General features: G+C 40.7%; 1 protein-coding gene across 11 annotated transcripts in view; it reads left to right on the top strand.

The window, feature by feature from the left end:
• FGGY (FGGY carbohydrate kinase domain containing) overlaps positions 1 to 19,420 on the top strand; it is a 281,239-nt gene that overhangs the window by 238,328 nt on the left and 23,491 nt on the right. For 8 of the 11 annotated variants that reach the window (XM_052666250.1, XM_052666253.1, XM_052666251.1 and 5 more), the window contains 6 exons: positions 489 to 596; positions 3,099 to 3,160; positions 7,303 to 7,450; positions 9,057 to 9,131; positions 12,659 to 12,779; positions 15,984 to 16,078. In XM_052666250.1, coding sequence (XP_052522210.1) covers positions 489 to 596; positions 3,099 to 3,160; positions 7,303 to 7,450; positions 9,057 to 9,131; positions 12,659 to 12,779; positions 15,984 to 16,078 — 609 coding nt within the window. Of the gene's footprint in view, positions 1 to 488; positions 597 to 3,098; positions 3,161 to 7,302; positions 7,451 to 9,056; positions 9,132 to 12,091; positions 12,300 to 12,658; positions 12,780 to 15,983; positions 16,079 to 19,420 lie in introns of those variants that run through there. The other 3 variants (XR_008202247.1, XM_052666258.1, XM_052666257.1) reach the window with 3 other exon arrangements.

Here is a 19,420-nt window from a genome sequence, read left to right as displayed (position 1 = left end):
TCAGCTATAAAAACACACAGGATGAGTGCTCTGTAAGCACTGCTGCCTGGCCAGGTTAGCTGTGTTTTCTGCTGATAATCAAGCACAGAATGTTTTATCCAAATGCTCATTTTAACTAGAGTGTTTTTCTGAAGGAGCAAAGCACTTTCCTTCTCCGTATGAAATACAGTTCTTATTCCTGAAAGTTCATTCTTTGGTGTGGCCAGGCCTGTGGCCAGGCCCAGCTGCTGTGTAAATGGGTGTGAGTGGGAGAAATAGGAGTTAGGCAGTCAGTAGCTGCAGCTGTATCATGTCATCTGAAAATGATGCAAATGGGGAACATATTTCTCCACGTTCTCCTTAGAGTAAATCTCCACCTACACATTTTTGCTGATGATGGTAACTTCAGTGGAGGAGCACAAATCAGTATTGGATTGTGACAGCTGCCAAACATTAGCTGAGAAGCACCTACTTCAACAGGTCACTGAGGCTATTTCTTACTTTTCCAGATCAGTGAAACACCCATTTTTGTTCCTGGTGTTTGGGGACCTTATTTCTCTGCCATGGTACCTGGATTGTGGCTGAATGAAGGAGGTCAAAGTGCTACAGGAAAGCTGGTAAGTGTACAGAAGCACAGAGCTTGAGATGGGAGCTGACTGCAATCATCTGAGATAGCTTCACTGCCAATTCAGCCAGAGCTGTGCCTAAAGCATCCTTGTAAGATCAGAGCAGAAAGCAGTAAACAATTAGTTGGTTGTTATGCCTTTACAGCCTGTTCATTTCCATTCTGCTAGGGGATTGTATGTGGGGCGGAGCTCTAAGGGCATGCAGTCCTTTCTTGATAATTGCAGTGATGATTTTTATAATTCTACAGGCAAGTAAGCTTTCATACTTTGTAGTAGCAAGAGGGTGAGGTAGGCTTTGAGATGAGGAAATGTACACACGAGGTCAAGAAGACCTCAGTGAGTGCTTCTGTGTTTCTCCATGTGTCTCTCTGCTCAATCAATATGATCTGCCTTTAGTGGCAAGGTGCCAAATTTCTAGTGAGGAACCACAGGAAACAGGGCCTGGTCCTGCAAGGACAAGCTCTAAGCTCCAAACATACAGGTGGGTTTGGCTTTCTGCAAATTGCAGCCATAATTGCTGTCTTACTCAGACTTAGCACCACCCATGTTTTTAAAATCCTCGTGATCGATGCACGTGTCCTGGAAGTAGCAGAGTTGGGCATCACCACATTTATGCATTCCATATGAAACAATCACGGTACAAGGAACAGAAATAATCCGGGATCAGGAAGCCCAGATACACCTTGAGTGGTGAGCTGTGACTTGATGTTCCCTCGTGCGTGCAGTCCTTGGCCTCGTGAACCTTTGGTTCCTGTCTGTACACTCAGTGGGACACTCAGCACTCTTCCCCAACTGCACCTCCAGTTCCCATCCCAGGCCTGCACTGAGCCTCGTGCATAAATCACTCTTGCAGCAGGTGGGATGTGTGTTACATTTTTCAGGTCAAGACAAGGCTGGAACCAAAGCATCCCATTTTACAGGTAACAGCTACAGCCAGAAGTAAGATTTAATTATCACTCACAACACCACCACTTCAAAGGGAAAATGGTAAATCTTGTGCATACTTCATAAAAACAGTTTTGAGAGAAGTCTCTGTGTGCTTAACACAAAGTGGGTGGAGACATTTAACCGAGCCCAGGAGAGGATACAGCAAATCAAATGTGTTTTGTTGGCTGCCTCATGGGGGTTTATCTGGAAGATGATTTGAAAGATCCCTTTCAGTCACTGCTGGATTCCATTCCGGTACCAGAGGACAAGGTGTTCCTCAGTCATTTAAGAAAATGCTGCAAAACCTACGTGCTTGTTAGGGACACTTAGCAAAGGTCAACTGAGAGTAAATAAAGGTATATTACAAAAGCTATCTTATTAGAACATTCTTAGAATATTTAGTGCCATTTTGTTGAGGTTGCACATACAGGAAGACATGGTTTATGTGTGAAGTGGTGTGGAAGATAGATTGCATTCACTATCATTATGGTTTTAAAGCTGTAGTCACTGTATTCAGGACATTTAAATATCTAACTTCATTCTAACAGTAACACTTCTGTTTAAAGCTTTTTTACAACATGTGTATATATGATGTTTATCTATAGATGTATTTCTGGATTTATGAGTTGTTCCTTTGTTCTAGGTGATTATTTAATATTGCAGTTAGGTCAGAGCTTTGTTCTAATGCATGTTTGAGTTTTGTGTTTGATGTAAATCTCAGAAAGAACAGGCGTGTGTTATTTTTATTCCTGTGTTCTGGTGTATATGCTTCATTATAAAAGTTTCTCTACACTGATTAAGGTCTAGACACAGACTGTGAAAAATACAATACATAATGTGTTTTACAGCCAATATATACTGCCAAATGCAGTCTGTGCTCTTGAGTAGCTCTAGTTTTGCCTCCTTACTTTTTACTGTCACTTCAAGAGGCCGCAAAGCACTGATTCTACTTGATACTTCATTATGTGAGTAATGGTAGTTGCTGTGATGTGAAAGGGCTGGATGATTTATAAATACAGCACGAACAGAACCTGTATTCAGTTTTTTTTTTTCTTTAAGCAATAATTGCTTGTCAGAGGAAGCATTTTGTTTCCTGCAATGAACATATGGAGCGTTTATCCAGATGACAACACACCTTGTGTTTTATTGTAATGGTATGATATAGAATGATGTAGGGATTCGAGCCAAGAAGATGCTCCTGGTAGAGTTCCAATGAAAGCATGCGTGCAATTGAGTGAGAAAGATTAGAGGTTGTACTCTCAAGTATTGCTGGGCAGGAAAAACTTCCATCCTTTTGGTGTTACTCTTCTGACTGAGGCACTGCATGCTCAGCATATTGCCTTGCTTGGTGCGTTGCTTTTTGTTACCATTTTAAAGCAAAATCTTGAATCCTGGAACGTCAGTGGGAGTTTGGCTATTGGCTTCACTTGGGTTGGGACTTCACACCTCATGAGTAACTTAGAAGCTCCCTTGTCTTTTTAAAGTTAGGAAACTGCATTGCTCCTTTCCAGGACTGAATTTTAAAGATACAATCATTCAAAAAAATGTTGCTTTCCTCTTTTTCAGATAGAGCATGTGGTCCAAGGCCATGTTGCCTTCCCGGAATTACAATCCAAAGCTGCAGCCAGGTCACTGTTCTTATTTCTTCATCGCATGCCTGCCTTATCAACTGACATATTGTATCCCCAGCACTGAGATATCGCTCTGCTGTGTATATATTCTGGAACATGGAAATCAACAGAGCAACAATGGATTGGAAGTATTTACAAAGGCTTTTCAGGTGGTTGTTCAGAGAGGAAAGCTTTAATCTCCTCTCAGATATTTTGAGGGTAGCTAGATGGTGATACCAGCTTCACCAGCTTCCTGCTTTTCAGCCTCTGTTTTACCCAACCCAGCGTATTGGTACCATAGCATCAGCCCTGTTCAGCTAAGCTGTGTGCCTTAGGCTAACGATGTCTCAATTTGTAGGTGATCTATTGAGCTCCAGGAGTGAAATAGAGCTAAATTATGAATATATTATGCAATATTTTTGGAACAAACATCTAAAGGAAGTTATAACCACTGTATGGAACTCCTATGTGACAGCACAAATAGAACATAGAAAGCCAGGATGCATTTTCAGACAAAACTTAAGATGTGGAAGTGTATTGCTGGTAATTCCAGGATTCCTTGAGTATGCAGATATGAGAGATGTCGAATTTTAGTTTGATCTACTTTGGAAGTGGATGAGGACCACTTCCATCAGATCTGAATTTTCTGAGACCAACTTAGCTGAGCAGTAAAGTACATTGGATGAAAAATTAGTTATCCTAATTATTTTTTCTCCTCCTTGGATTAAAGACAGAAACAGTGAATCTGTCCTTTAATCTCCAGTTTATCACTCTGGTGTAAATGGCAAGGACCAGTCCTGAGAGATGTATTAGAATTCATTCAGTTACAGTTAGTCCTCCCTGAGGGGATAAAGCTACCTGGTTTCTCTGGATGACCCTTTCATAGTTTTTAATGTTAAATGGCTTAATTATTTGCTGAGACCTTGACCAGAATTCCCAGAAACCTATTGGACTTCTTTCAATATGGAATAGATTCACGCTTCCTAGAATTCTCTTTGTTGTTCTTTAAGAAAGAAAATCAGGAAACAAACGCATCTTTGTGTTTGGAATAAGGACTGATCTTTGCTGCTTGGGTTTTTTTCAAGATTTTGGCTTCCAATCCATTTTTTTCCCATGCCCCCATGTGAAGCATAAGCTTAAGACAAAGAATTAATTTGATCTCTGATGACTTTTTCTGTGTCTTGTTAAAGTGAGTATGCAGCAACTTGCTTGTCCATACTAGGTGTGCTAGTGTACTGACCAGAACTAATTTCATAGAGCTGAAAGTTTGGATTGTGATCTGGATAGGACACTAAATACAGAATATTGGGAACAGAACTCCACATATACTGTGGATATGGTGTCATAAACATGTGATGTCAAAAATCTGTGCCTCTTACTTGCTGCCTACTTCTGCCTTCCCAAGCCTGTCCTTTCCTCTCCATCTAGCAATGCTGCTCGTAAGTAGGTTCAGCAGAGTCAAACTGCCTGCTGAGCAGCTGGTCTCAGAAGCTTCACTTCTCAGATTTTTGTTCCTTTGCATCCACCAGCAGTGAGACTTTGCATGCTGCACTGACCACTATTCCAGCTGATTTGTGGTAGCTTGTTAGGGCATGTGTGGCTTAAATGGGCTTGCCAGAAACCAGCTCCTGCTGACCACTTGTGCAGCCTTCCCAGCCTTATTCCCATGTTCCCTTTTCCCTTCTCTTACTGGAAGTGAAGAGGTTGAGTTGCATGAGGGCTGTCCGAACAGCTGCAAATTTAGCCTTTGGTCTGACCCATAGATGTACTCTGAACAACATGCTCCTTTTTCATACAGTTCATGAGTTGCAGAAATCACTGTAGGAGACATCTCATTTGGTGTTCAGCCTCTTTATTGTGTGGTCTGACATCTAGCCATCACAATATGGTAAAATCCACTCTGTGTAGTCTAGGGTAGGAGATCAAAGAACATCATTTATGATTTTAAGTCTGAATACTTAGCTTCCTGGTATCACAGTTCCAAATCTCCTGGTGGAAGAAGTATGTTTGCCATCAAAGATTCCATGCTCATTGGTGCTGTGCAAAGAGGTATTATTTTAGGACAGAATTTCTTTTCTTTTGCTTCTCAATGCCATTTCTCCATCTAAAGACATGGCTCCTGAGGGGGGGGGGAGGGAGGGGGGAAGCAATGAAGTAACACACACATCATCTGTCAGCTCTTCTGGGACCATTCAAGCAGAATACAATCATAATATTTGACAGTTTGCTATACCTGTATATTTTTATAGCCTTATTTCAAGTTTAGAAATGGAAAATTTTTCCATTTTTTTCTCAAAGATTCAGACTGACATCTTCTAGATTCCTAAACAGATTAACTACCAAACTCTTGTTGCTTTCTGAAATTCTCTCCTCACTAAGGACATCATCCTGAGCAAACTTACGTTCAATTCTTATTCTCCACTTTCAGCATTGTTCGTTTTTATTAGCTTGTGCTTAGCTCTGCAAACCAGATCCAGCTGCTACTGATAGCTTCACATGGAACTGGATAGAAGAAGCTCCAGAGAGCTCGTGCTGTAACATTACGTCCAGCAGAGGTTTGGTACAAACTGGAACTGGCAGAAGTTTGAAGGATTTTGCCAGTCACTCACACTCACATCTTGTACAGACAAAAAAGAGGAAAAGGTGTGAAAAAAAAGCATAATGCCAAGGTGATCTGGGTGCTAATGTATCTAGGTGAGCTCCAGCTTCTTTTGTGCAGTCTTCTGTCAGGGGGGTACGAACAGCTGATCCCTGCAAGAGTGGTCAAGCAGCACAGAGATCAGATAGAAGCTGAGAGGTCTGCCTGGTAGATTTCTGGATGAGTGAAGCTTTCTTTTCTTCTTCTTCCCACCATCAAAGCGTGATTTAGCCTGGAAATACAATGACTTTGTGTTTAAGGTGTGCTGCTTACCTATAAGTAAGTTTTAGAGATGCAGAATACAGGGCCACTTCTGCAAGGGAGGGGGGGGAAAATGGTGACCTCAAAATTACCATAATTCAGGTCCAGGAAGACACACAAAGCACATTTAAAAGTATGTGAATAATGATGTGAATTAGTTATTTTAATGTCTTCCAAGTGTACTTCATTTTGAATGATATCCTCTGATAGCATACACATGGTAAGGTATAATTGAAAAAACATGCAGCTGAATGGTTGAATGCAAAGTATAAATATACAGCTGCTAGCAGGTCAGAAGTCAAACTAGTAAAGCATATGCCAAATTCCCTTAGGGATCTCATTAGTGTGTGATTGAATATACATGTAGAGGCTAAGTGAATATCACTGTTTGGGTCTATAGTGGATGAGACAATGACTAATCAATTGTAATTAGGGTTACATGCTATTATTGACCCACATGTCTAGAATTAAATGCCCCACTTGGAGATTTCCAAGGGGTTGAAAAATATATATGAATCTGTTTATGATATTATGAGTCTTTGAAAAAGTATTCTGAGCATAATTGCAGCATTTTTTAAATGGAATGTCACTGGAACTATTGGAAGCCAAAGCGCTGAAGAATTCACTGTTAGACCAAAGATCACCGTTGGTCCAAGAAAATGTCTGTTGGATATTGTGGAGCTGGGTGTATCTGAACTGAGATGCAAGCGTGTTTAGGCCCATGTTCGGCTCCTCCCTAAAATAGCAGCCACTTGCTTTCTCTCCTCCACCCTCAGTGCTACATTTTAATCATAACACATATTGAAATAATTATAGTTTAAAAAAGGAAAGCTGAAAGTGCTATTGATTAATCAGAGAAATTGTCTAACTGCTGGAAAGGAATTTTCATTTCTCTCTGGAATCCTCCTCGTTCTTCTCTCTCGGCTTTCTTTCCTCCAGCTTTCCCTTTCACCATGTCAGCACCTTGCTGTTAGGGACAAGCATCATCAGACCCCAAAGTACCCAACAGCTTTGGCTCAATTAGGGACCCATAGGAAGCTGTGTGCAGGTCAAGATCGCAAGCTTCCAGCTCTCGTCCTGCAGAACGGAGGCATGCAGATAGGCATCCCCACTGCTGCACACTGCGGTGCTTCTCCCCCTTTGTTTTACTTCTGGGATTTGGGATTCTTTGTTGGGTTTTTCTGCTTTTGATAGTAGTACAAATGTTTTATGTTTGATGAATAACCTCCCCCACTCATTTTCCGACTTGTTTTTCTTCTAGTGCTCAAAGTATATATACATACTTGAACAGTCACCTGGATCTGATTAAGAAATCCTTGCCTGTGGGTTTCCTCACTGTTGATTTACATGTTTGGCCAGATTTCCATGGAAACAGATCTCCCTTAACAGATCTGACACTAAAGGGCATGGTAAGAAACAGCCTGTCTTTGCAAAAAGGTCAATACAGGGTAAAAAAAAAAAAAAACCAACAAAAAACTTGGAAGGAGATTTAATTTTGAACATACTCCTCCTTAGCTATTTAAACTGTCCCATAGGATTTGGGTTTCTTGCTGCATTTTGAAGTGTGCTAAAGTTTCAGTAGAAAACCAGAGATCATTATAGTTCAGATATCATTACAACCACATTTATTTCCTAAAAATAAGGAGAGTGTACATCTCCCAGGAACCTTCCTAGAACTTACACTTCAGAACTCTGTTAGCAGTGCCCACAGTTGTCGTTAGCTCACCTGTCTGCCTAATTTTGCATCTCAGCACAAATTAGAGTATGTCTATGTGGGAAAGGAATGAAACGAATGCAGATAAATGTTTGGTAAATGAACTGTATTATAATTGTTGGGTGTTAAATCTCAACAGAAACTAAAGGCTCCTCTGCTTATTGTTAAAAATAGCCGTAGATGCTGTCGTGCATGGAAACGTGCAGTCATGGTGCTTCATTGGTCTTTGTTCAAAGCTGGATGTGTTCTGATGCTTGCTTCTAGTTTTAAAAATTCTACTTTCGGAACTCACAGGGCTTGAAGTACTGTGTTCTGCACAAGGAAATTTTCAGAGCATTACAGTGTGGAACCAGAAAGCAGCTTTTGGAAGCTCACCAGAGATGCTCTGCTGGGGACCTTTTTCAGCCCATCTTTAAAGATTTGGATGATTATTTCCCTTCATGGTTGCTGACTGGATAGCTAGCAGGCCAGATGTAATTGTGCAGGGCTGGAAAGCTATCAGAAAGGTATCATTTGATGATATCAAAATACCTCGTGAGTAAGACAAGAATTTACTTCAAAGTGGCATCGTGTTCTTGTAATGAATACCTCAAGCTACTCACCAGCACCAAAATCTACTGTGCGTGAGGCTGAGGTAGGAAAGGGAGTTGTAAGCACCACCACACATTTTAAACCACAAACAGAGGAAGCATCAAAAAATAGGTTACTTATCTGCGGAGTTCCACTAATACCTATATGATTTTATGAAAGAATTCTACACTGCAGCAGATTCAGACTTTCCCTTGGTATGAGAGCTGTATGCAAACAGTAGTAGTAGCAGTCATTTTCTCTGCTGGTGCTCACATCTGGCCTATGTTGATATTAACCCAGAGTAACTACAGTATGGTATTTATTTATTTCAGAGTAATGAAGGCGAAGGTGTAGTCTTTAATTATTAACTGTCTTTCAGTGTTATGGTACTTGGAAGTGAGAAGCTTTCAAAAACTTGTTTTTATGTTATAGCATTTTCATATTATTACATAAAATACATTCACAGGCAATGTCTGAGTCATAGCATAAAACTGTCAGAGTTAATCTATCTCTAATCTCACAGTATATGCTGCTTGTTCTTTATTTCTTTGCAAGCATAATAACAATTTATGTGGTTCTTCCCTAGATCAAGAATAACATGTTTGACATAACGTTATGTGTACAGCTCACAAAATAAAGGCTTAGAATTATCACTTAAACTTGTTACAACAAGAAACCATAGAGTTTTACTTTGGCTGGATTTGTATGCTTTCTCTTTGATCTTTGCACAGGTTGTCGGACTGACGCTGTCTCGGGGTCTGGATGAACTTGCCCTTATCTACTTGGCCACGATTCAAGCAATTGCTGTAAGCCATTTTAAGTGCATAAAGGAACAAATGAATTGTCTTGTGTTCTGTGGCAGACTGATCATTCCCCTCCACTAAACAGATTGCTAGTAATAGATGAATTCACTTAATGGACTTCTTAAAGGAGCAAGATACTGTTTACCACGTTGCTGACTACTCCCCGCTGTAGGAAATGGTGTGAAGAATATGTTCCCTAGGAAGATTTCCCCTTATGACAATTCAGAGCCTTTGTTTCTGGTGCATATGTGAGAAAGAGGCCGATGCTATGAGGGGCAGTGTTGGCATCGTGGGCTGTCTAGAGCGAAGCCGAGATAGTGGAGGAAAAAAAGCACTGACTTCCTTTTAGGAAGGAACTTGCTCTCCCCAAATTTACCTCAGCTTCAGACTGTTCCTAAATGCACAGATTTCCCCTCGTTGTGTGATGGGAGAGTCAGAACCACATTGCTGAAGTTTGAGTGGATCTGTATCTCTACGTACTGAATGAACCACAGCTCGTTCCTCTCATGGTCTCCCCGTTGGAAGGCAAGCAGTTGTCTTACATATGACAATTGCAATCTGAGGCTGTGTTTCTGTAAAGCAGAGAGACCACCTTTATGAAAATGGCACAGAAGTTTGCTAGCATGCATGGATGGGATATGTGATAGGAATACTTCTGTTTCTGCCCTCATTTTCTCAGATGAGAGACTTTCCAGAAACCAGGATTTCCAGTTCATGAGAAGTTCTATTTTGACACGAGAACCTGGGTCAAAGGAGTTGTTTTGAAACACTGGCACAGGGTATCTGCGATGGGGCATGCTATCCCCAGGCGTTCAGTGACTGCAGCTGACATTCCTTTGACATCCTCTTTGTAATTATAAAATAAAACAGAACTTGTTGAACTTGCAAAACATTAACATGTTGATGAATTGGGGAGTTTTCCTGACAAACCTCTATTTGGCTGGAAAACTTCCAAACTCCTCTACTGGTTAAACAGCAACTTTGCTAGGTTGGGTCAGCCATCTGGGATACAGGGTGGGCGGCTGCTGTAAATTCACTGTGAGCTGTACATGTCGTGTGTTAACCCTCCATCTTCAGCAAATAACTTGGGTCTGGAATGGATGGTTGTCAGTTCTGATCTTTTTTAGGATGTATGTAGCTGGGTTCTACCTGATGTTTCAGTCTAATCCCACAGTTTGAATGAGAATGTGTAGGAGAGTTTAATCAATGCCAGCTACTGATACAACCCTGAAAGAAACTGAAAACTTCCCAGTATCGAACAGGTGCTCAGGTATTGTGCTGTGCTAATGAGGTGGAAACCTTCTCAGCTGGAAATCCTGGGAAAGTCACCTATTATCTCATTGTACAATGCAACTCACGTTTTATTGGAAAACACACATACTGAGTTCAGCTCTGCATTCAGCATTTGTGATCGTTAATTGCCTCGATCGTGTGATTTAATATCAAAAGGTCATACAATGCTTTTCATTGTAAGTTAACAGAAATTAATTTTTTGGTAAACACTATTCAGGTAATAGCTGGAAAGCAGACAGCAGCGGCCTTGGGTTTGGTGTGATGTATTTACCAACTGCTGGTGCTGTACCTGGAAATTTTACATTTCCTCCCGTGCTCTGCCACTCCCAGGTTAGCTTTGCTTTGCAGAAGCACAGCCCCAGTCCCATACCATTAACCACTGAAGCAAGACAGCCTTAAAGCTAAGTAAAAGTCCTGTACAAAGTGTAGGCCTGCCTGCAGAATGTTAATCTCTGGTTTTCTTTTCAGCAGGAGACGCTTTTTTTCTTTTCATATAAAATTTGCATTTCAAGCCCCTCCATTTGCATTTTCTCCAATCCAGGATTAAATTGGTTCCCCCCCGACCCACAGTGAAATAAGTCAGGCTTTAATTTAAATTGCTCTGTGAATACAATTTTCCAGGCAGGTAAACACAAAATAATTTTCACAGCGTGTCCTTTCTCAGGATCTTTGGCATGTGCACGTTGTGAGACAAGTTGTTCATACATTGGAATTTCAGAAGTAGTGAAAGAGAAAATCCTTCTGACCATTCACTGCAAAACGCGATGCGCCAGTTGGGCCTGTGAGAACAGAGATCCAGCCGTGGCCATCGAGCCCGGCCAGAGGAGACAGACTTTCTCAAGTAGTTTTTTGGGTTTTTTTCCATAAATAATTTGGAAATGAGCTCTCTGTGTCAATAGGGAAGTGATGGATTTAGCCAGCTGCGTTGCGGCTGCTGAAGTTCCTCGTAACCGCTTGCCTTAATACTCAAAAATACATTTGAAGACCTGTCCAGGATTGTGCCAGTCACAGCACATGGCTCAATCTGCAGAAAATCTGCTAGTTTCTGTTTTAGTGGAGTTTATTTGCAGAGGGCTTTATTGCAGGCAGCAGACCTCTTAGTGAACCCGCAGCAAAGCATAAAGAAAACATAAATAACGGTTTGTCAGAACTGGACCAGATTGTGTTTGGTGGGGAGTTTGCCTAAGAATGGTCAGCTTGGGTTGAAGTTTTGACTTGGATTTGGTATTTTGTCAAGTTTGTACTTCAGAATTAACTTCCAGGGTATTATAATGAGCTGGGAATTCAGGGGGACAGACGGTCAGTGAAACTGGAAGAGAAAACAGAGAGGGCTGGCTTCAATGGCAAGCAAGGGCAGCACAAAGAGGGAAGATTTTTTATTGGCAACCTGTTTGCTTTTGTCATTTACAGAACAGAACACTGACCTGTTCTAATACGAGCTTCTGAGAATAAAGACTTTGAAATGAAAAGTTTAAAAATATACCCGCATTTTAGACATGTTCCCATTAATCCAGGCATGAAATGGAACATTTTATTTTGTGCAGGGCAAAGGCCAAGAGAAATAGTTAAGCCAATAGAAAATTCCTCAGGTTTTCCTTTTTGCTGAAAAGACAGAAAGTACAGGTTTATCATTTGATCCTTTTTTGTTTTATTTTGTTCTGTTTTGCCAGAAATCTCAATACTGAGAGTGATACTGAGATGTATCTGTAGAACGAAAACAAGAAAACAGGAGTTTTGGGTGGGAGTGTCTTTGACATATAAGGGCTATGGAAACCTTTTCTGTGTCGTGCTGCTCATGGTCACAAACAGCTGCTTATCACTGCCATCAGTTTAGCTGGTGCCCATTTCTGTCTTCTAGTAATTGCAGTCTTCACCTTTGTAAGTACTTCCCTGCAAGGCCCTTTTTTCCCAGCACTGTAGACTGGAAGTTACCTTTTCCTGTTTTCAGCCAGCCCTGGGATGCTCACTGCAATGTACTGTGCCTTTCTACTTCCGAATTCTCTGTGCAATCTGCATGATTTTTCTTGTCCTTAATCACAATACCATTTACTCTTTCAAGCTAAGCCAAGTCTGTACCCTTCTGGTTTACTCCCAGCCCTCGGGTTACTGCTAGGGGCAGGTAGTGTCTCTACATTTCTGTCACACTTTGTAGCACGTTGTTCTTCTGTTCCTGTCGCTGCTCTCTTGTACTCATCTGTTGAGTTTTTGTTTTTTCTTTTCTTTTTCCCTTTTTCAAGTTAGGAACAAGACATATTTTGGAAGCTATGGAGGCTGCAGGCCATCATATCAACACCCTGTTCCTGTGTGGTGGGCTGAGCAAGAACCCTCTCTTTGTGCAGATGCATGCTGACATTACTGGTAAGCGAGAGGAAGTTTGGGTAAAGGAGTGTCAACTGCTTTATTATTGTAGGTGGCCAAGTGCCTCGTCTCTGGAAAAATAAATACTTCCTTTACATAGAACTGAATTTTGTTGGTCGGACAAAAATATTGGAATGAAATGTAGCTTCCTGCAAGACTGGATTTCCTGAAATTTAAAGGCATTAGAATAATACTGAGATGTGGTGCAAATAAAGCTCCATAATTTGTCTTGTTAGAAAATGGACTTTTGGAGGATCTTCCAACTTATTTCTAGTTTGTGGATCTTAGCCTAAGATCCACAATTTCCTAAGAAAGTGCAGTAGAATTAATATAAAAGTTGTGTGGAATTTTCAAAACCAGTAGTTGTAAGTTATGTCTGTAATGTTCCTCACTACCAGATTTATAAAAAGTATTCTAGGCATGATATAAGAATTCTTCCACTTAATCAGATTACAAGAAGTTAATTTGATGAGGATAATGCGTGGTACGTTTGATGAGTTTGTTTCTACGTCAGATGTGTTTTATTTCTAGTGAAATCTCTGTCAGGTTCATCCTATTTCAATTTTTGCTCATGCTGGACACACAATACATTGTAGAGAACAAATCCGTTCTAAATTACCTTTCATGTGTTTTAGAGGGCAATTTCTGCATCCCTGCTCCTGCATGATATTCCATTTAGTTTTGTACAACTACTGATAGATAGATGGAAGGTGCTGGGTTTGTGGCTTCAGTGCTTATGATCTCTGTTAGCCTGTGTGCACTGCTGTCTTGGCACACTTTTGAGTCAGTTGAATATACTTTTAATAACAGGGAAAAAAATAACAAAATTTAGTTTGAAAGACTTCAGAATAACTTTGAGCAGTATGTGTTTAGAGTGTATATCATGTGAAGACTGAGCTGTCATGAGCACAGTGATGCTCAGATTTGGGATACTTGGTTGGGAGATCTGACTTGCTCTAACATCAAACTACATTTCATAACTTTGATGCAGAAGACGAAAATATTCTTTTTTGTAGTGAGTTGAGAACAGAAATGGAGAAGTAAATTATAATGCCTGTTGGCCTTACAATTCACTGAACGTGTTGAGGTCGAAGGGGCACTTTGTTTGTGAAGAATGTTGAGAGGTGCATATCTTTCCATGCGTGACTCAAATGTTTTAGGTGAATTTCAGCATGCAAAGTTTGGGAGGCTGATTCCTGCTGTGTAAAACAAAGGATCTGTGAAAACGTATTCCGATTAAAATGTAATCAGGAGTTCTTTGACTGTAACTAATGGCCAAGTACAATTCAGTACAAAAAGGCCCTTTTGCAGTCTGGAGTTCTCCCCCATTTGTAAAATCTGTGACTGACAAGAGATGTCAGAGTTCATCTCAGTGAAATGCTCCCGGTTGTGTTGAACTCATTTGAGCCTATCAGATAAAATAACTAACATTCCAGGATCAATCCCCCATTCTTTCACGAGAGGAAAAAAATCTGAATATATTATTGTTAGCTGCAAATGCCCGTGACTCAGCCATGCAGACATCCAGTAGATAACTTTACAGGCCACTTAAAAAGTATCTTGATCTTTTTGTTTGCTTGGTAAGAATTCTGCATTCATTCTGATGGTGCAGGAAATGTGCAGTAAATTTCAGAGCGTGCTGAAAGTTGCTTTCTGCTTCAGCGCCCGGCGAGCAGCCGCGTGGCTGTGAGCGTAGTGTTAGGCTGTCTGTGTCTGATCCCAGCCAGCCCAAGTCCCGAGCTGTGCTCCATCTTAGCAGGAGGAGTGCTCACGAGTCTGATTTTGCACTCTTGTTTTCACGGTGGATGTGTTTATTGTAATTCAGACAAACACACGGGGTGCTGTGGTCGCATTGGCTCACACCTAGTAGCCCTTCCAGCAGTCCAGCAACAAGCCTGTGCTGTACCTGTTTTCTTTCTGCACCACACTGCCTGTGCTAACTATAAGAAAAAATGGCCTGAAGAGTGCTGTGGCACTGGAAAATGATCGTAGGCAGCTTTAAACTGAGAGAACAGAGCAAAACCAGCATGTTGGCAGATGCTGAGGTGCAAGGTGAGCTTGCTTTGCATTGATAGTTGGTTTTTATATTAATAATTTTCTGTCCCATTTTAAAAGCATGTATTTGGCTTTTCCTCTGTAGGAGTTGTTCAGAGCTTTCTTTACATCTCCCATTTCAGCTCCTTCTGATCTCGCAGTTGGCTTGCAGGAGCATCATATCATTGAGGCTATTTGGAAAAGGAAGTCCTCCTCCCACCTCCGTGTTTGCATCATCATGCATCCAATGAAATTATCTCAGTAATGGAAATTTACACACGTGCCAAATACTGTAGGAATATACAATTCTTTGCTTTAGTGGGATGAGCATCCAGAGTGCAGCTAGAGGAGTTGTTGCACAGTTCAGGCATCTCTAAGAATTCAGAAAGCAGGCAGTTTTTAGTGGTTCATTGCTCTTTTTCCTTCTGATTTTACACTGACAGTACAGGTCTCTGAAAAATTTGTGTGAACTGAGGAAAAGTATGATGGCACCCATGGGTGATGAAACCGTTTTTTTTACTTCTTTTGCAATATATGCAAAGTTTTTCATTGTATTTTATTTTATTTTTCTAAGGTTTTAATTTTCTTTTTCAACTATATTGCATTGGAAGATAAGATTTCTCTTTATTATTTCATTCACAGCTTGTGAAAGGTCACTATTTATATTTTTCTGCCTTCCAGCAAAAACAGACTGGCTTTGTTGGCATATATTTAAAAACAAACACAAACAGCCTTCTTGTTTTTTTGCTGTTCATTACAAAAGAAACAGAAAGGTTACCACTCTATTCCCCTCAAGGTCAACTTTCAGTTTTCAGGTTGGTTTGAAGGGTGTGGGTAGCAGATTACAGCCAAGTGCTTTGAGCTGAATAACCACTGTTCTTCATTTGCTTTAAGTTCTGCACTAATATTATGTTGAAATTGTTTTATTTACATTCTGCTGGGTTTTTTTGTTTGTTTTTTGTTTTTTGGGGGGGTCCTGGAACCACGCAGCACAGATTAACCTTTATCTGCAGTGAGTTGTACTGTATAAATGGAGTCGTGAACATGGATTTTCAAGTCCTTTTTCATTCCTCCTTTCTTTTCCTTTTTTTTACCTTTAATTATTTATTGTGCAGCTACTGCTGCATTGCTTTATTCTTCCTAACAGATGTGTGACTTTTTCCTGTATAGGCAAGCCTGTTGTCCTGTCCAAAGAAGTGGAGTCTGTTCTTGTGGGTGCTGCTATTCTTGGAGCTTGTGCTTCTGGGGATTTTGCATCCATACAGGTATGCAGTACCTGATTTTTTATTTTCAATTATGTCTTTTTGAATTATATTTTATGTTTGGAAATTTGGCCTTATGCACAGGCTTTGATTCAAGTGGAAAAGTTTGCAGAGCCAGGAGGGAGCCAGCGTCGCTTTCTGTCCAGCCTCATTCTTTAACACTGTTTCTTATGAGCACAGAAGATTCACTAATGTTTGGTTGTGGTGACATGCAGTATAAGCTGTTCTCTGTAAGTTAGGCCATGTAATCTTACAGGCAGAAGAGGGCATTTGTCAAGGCCCTCTCCTGCAAGAAGGTCACACTTTCATCTCAGCTCCGAGTCCCACTTCGCGTTGAGGAGCATTAAATGTCAGAAATACCATAGCACTTATAGAGTTAAAAAGAACAAAAAACACACCTACACCTCTTGTTTTGCTCACAGTGAATTCAGAGTTAATAACGAGAGTGGAACTTCATGTTTATTTGTGTTATTTCAGTCCCTTAATGGTTGTAGAAGTGGCAGTAATGCTTTTATGTTCAGTGGATCAGCCAAAGCATGACTTAACTGTGTTTATATAAGTGACAGTAAGACACAGAAACCTGTAGAACCATCTGTGTTCTCAGAATCAGCTGTTTTCCCACCTGTCCTTGTGCTACCATAAGGCACTTCCTCTCTTAGCAGAAAGCACAGCTTCCTTTCATATGAATTCTTCCATTAAAGTTAATCCCCTTGGAACAAATATATTGTACAATATGCATTTCTACTTAAAAATTCCAATGCTTCTAAGGAAATCTTGATTGTTTTGATGAAAGTAATTTCAGCAGCAGCTTTTGGTGATAGGAACTCATATTTAATTCCTGCCTTTTTGTTGTGTTTCATTTACAGCAGCATTTCGTTTCTAGTTTAAGATACCTTACATTATTATGCAATCAGTGACCATCTCAAAACTCTTTAAATTAAGTAAGTCTGTCTTCATAAAAATATGGTCCCTTCCCATCTTTTCCTGAATCAAAGAAAGTAATACCAGAATATAAAGAAAAAAAAGAAACAAATCCCATTTCATTCCAGTGCCTCAGGCTGCTTTCTCCATTCGTGTCGGGTCTGATTGCAGGGCTCTTGCTGGCCTGCAGGGCGATGCCTTTTTTTCACTGAGTTGCAGGTCAGCCCCAGGCACTTCCTTGGGATCCCCCCGGAACAGAAAAGGGGAAAAAAGTTTGGAAACAACTGTTGTTGTTCATCTCACTGGACTTTTATGACATGTTTCTTTCCACCCCACTGCCAGTGGTGTTTGCTGGGAGCCAGGTGAGGCCCCATCCGAGACACCAAACCTGCGGTGGGAAGAAGCCACTCTGTGTTTTGACTTCGTGTCTGTTCAGAAGATTGTAGTTAAAGAGGTGACACCAATGGCAATATCAGCTGTATCGTGCAGCAAACGTTTTCAATTATGTTGAAATATTTTCCAAAGAATTCAGGTACTTGAGATCAGGAACAGTATAAAATATGGAAATGATTTTTTAGGTGTAAATGGGTATCTAGCATTGCAGTTCAATAACCTCTTGTTTTTCTAACACTTTCTGCAAAGCAAAACCTTTTGTAGAGGTGCTGCTGCAAACATTCAATGTCATTGCAGTTTCTGCAAATAGCAGAAGTTATTATCTGTCTTCTGATAGGTGCTTCCTACTTAGTTATTGAGTTTTCCAAAACTGTTTGTTTGCTCAGTCTAACAGTAAAGGAGAAAAAAATACAAATAAAACCACCAAACAACCAACCCTGTGTGTTTTTTTTAGCAGTAGCCTCTTTCTTTATGACTATGTTTGTTTGAAGGGGAATTTTTGCTGTATTTGTCCCAGTGATTTTGGTCACATTTCTCAGAATGATTTTTGGACATGTCAAAATCAAAATGCTTAAAAGCAATCTGGTTTTCCTGGCTTTGCTGTTCTCTCTTCTCTAAAATAGGAAAAAATAGGAAAGCTTGGAAATAGGACCCAAAACCAAGGTCTCTCAAAATACCTCTGGTAATCTTAGCCTGGATTTCATAAGGTCTGCTGACCACAGAGCAGGCAGGTAAAGCACACCGGTGCCAACCATTGGTAGTAGTGCTGCTCAGAGGGATGCTTCAGGGAGCTGGTGAGCCTGTGGAGCAGGGCTGAGCTCAGGATGTGTCTGCACACCGAAGCTGCAGCTTTGGGATGGCAGTGTGCATCAGGTGTTAGAGCTGCCCTGCTCATGTGTTCTGGTGCTGTGGGCTTTTGGGGGGTCCAGGGCACCAAGATAGAGCCAGTGCTCTGACCATCTGCTGTTTGCTCAGGAAATTTGGTACACAGGAAGGTGTGTGGTAAGGAGAAACGGTATAGAGTCAGAAACATATGGTAACCGTGTACTGTAATTAGTGTTAGTTAGACTTTAGATTAATGGTTGGGAAATGGATTGGCATTGCCCGTTGTTTGCTTAGGGGTAAAGTAGGTGGTTGTGGTGGTTGCTGTTACTGCCATAGTCCTGTACTGTCTTGATCCTTAGTCCTGTTACATTCCATCACTGGGATTTGGAAATGGGGAAGTTGCTGCAGAGAAACTGGGGGATTATCGCTCCAGGAACAGGGAGTGATTTACCTACAGTTGTTTCATAGTGAACCCAACCAGCACGTTTGTGAAGCAATAGGATTCTCACACTTCCTCTTCTTGGGCAACTGATTATAATGGCTGGAACACAAATATGCTTTTCCCTAAATGAGTTTCTTCTCAGAAGGAAGCAAGTCTCAGTGCACCTCCCGACTCCTTCCCTTTTCTGTAATACAGCAGTGGCCATTTACAGGACGTGGCACTTCCTTATAATCCTTATTTCTTTTATCTTCTTGAGTGATTTGGACAGAAAAGACTTTCATGCTTTTTGTTCACCGCATCTGTATTTGTCACAGAATTCTCAGCATGCTGAGCCTTCACAGGAGGGAAAAAAAAAAACACAACAGATTGGAAATGAAAGTTACTGTAAAATTTGTAGCCGTTGAGGTTAATTTGCTGGATGTGTGTGGTTTTAGGAGCTCGAGCCCCTTGGAGCTGCAATTTCATCTTTAGGTAATTCTATCAAGGAGAGATTTATAACCTCCATCTCTCATGCCTGGCCACCATATGTCGTTCCTTCAAAGAATGTTGACTTCTCTGTTTTCCTCTTCATTTATTCTCTCTGCATTTTTCTCCTCTGTGGTAAAAGAGAATTAAAACAATTGGTTTGTCCAAAAAGGACAAAAACCACACGCGGTGTGGTGAGAGTTACTTCCCATTTCATCTTTTGGTTATTTAGTCTCCAGAGTCTCTGGGAAAAGGAGAAAATCTGAATTTCTTCGTGCAATTTGGTTTATCTTTTCATT

Source organism: Tympanuchus pallidicinctus, unplaced genomic scaffold (assembly GCF_026119805.1).
Source record: "Tympanuchus pallidicinctus isolate F22 unplaced genomic scaffold, pur_lepc_1.0 scaffold7, whole genome shotgun sequence".
Lineage (NCBI taxonomy): Eukaryota > Metazoa > Chordata > Aves > Galliformes > Phasianidae > Tympanuchus > Tympanuchus pallidicinctus.
The sequence above is the reverse complement of the archived record's forward strand: the minus strand, read 5'-3'. Positions and strand labels throughout refer to the sequence as shown.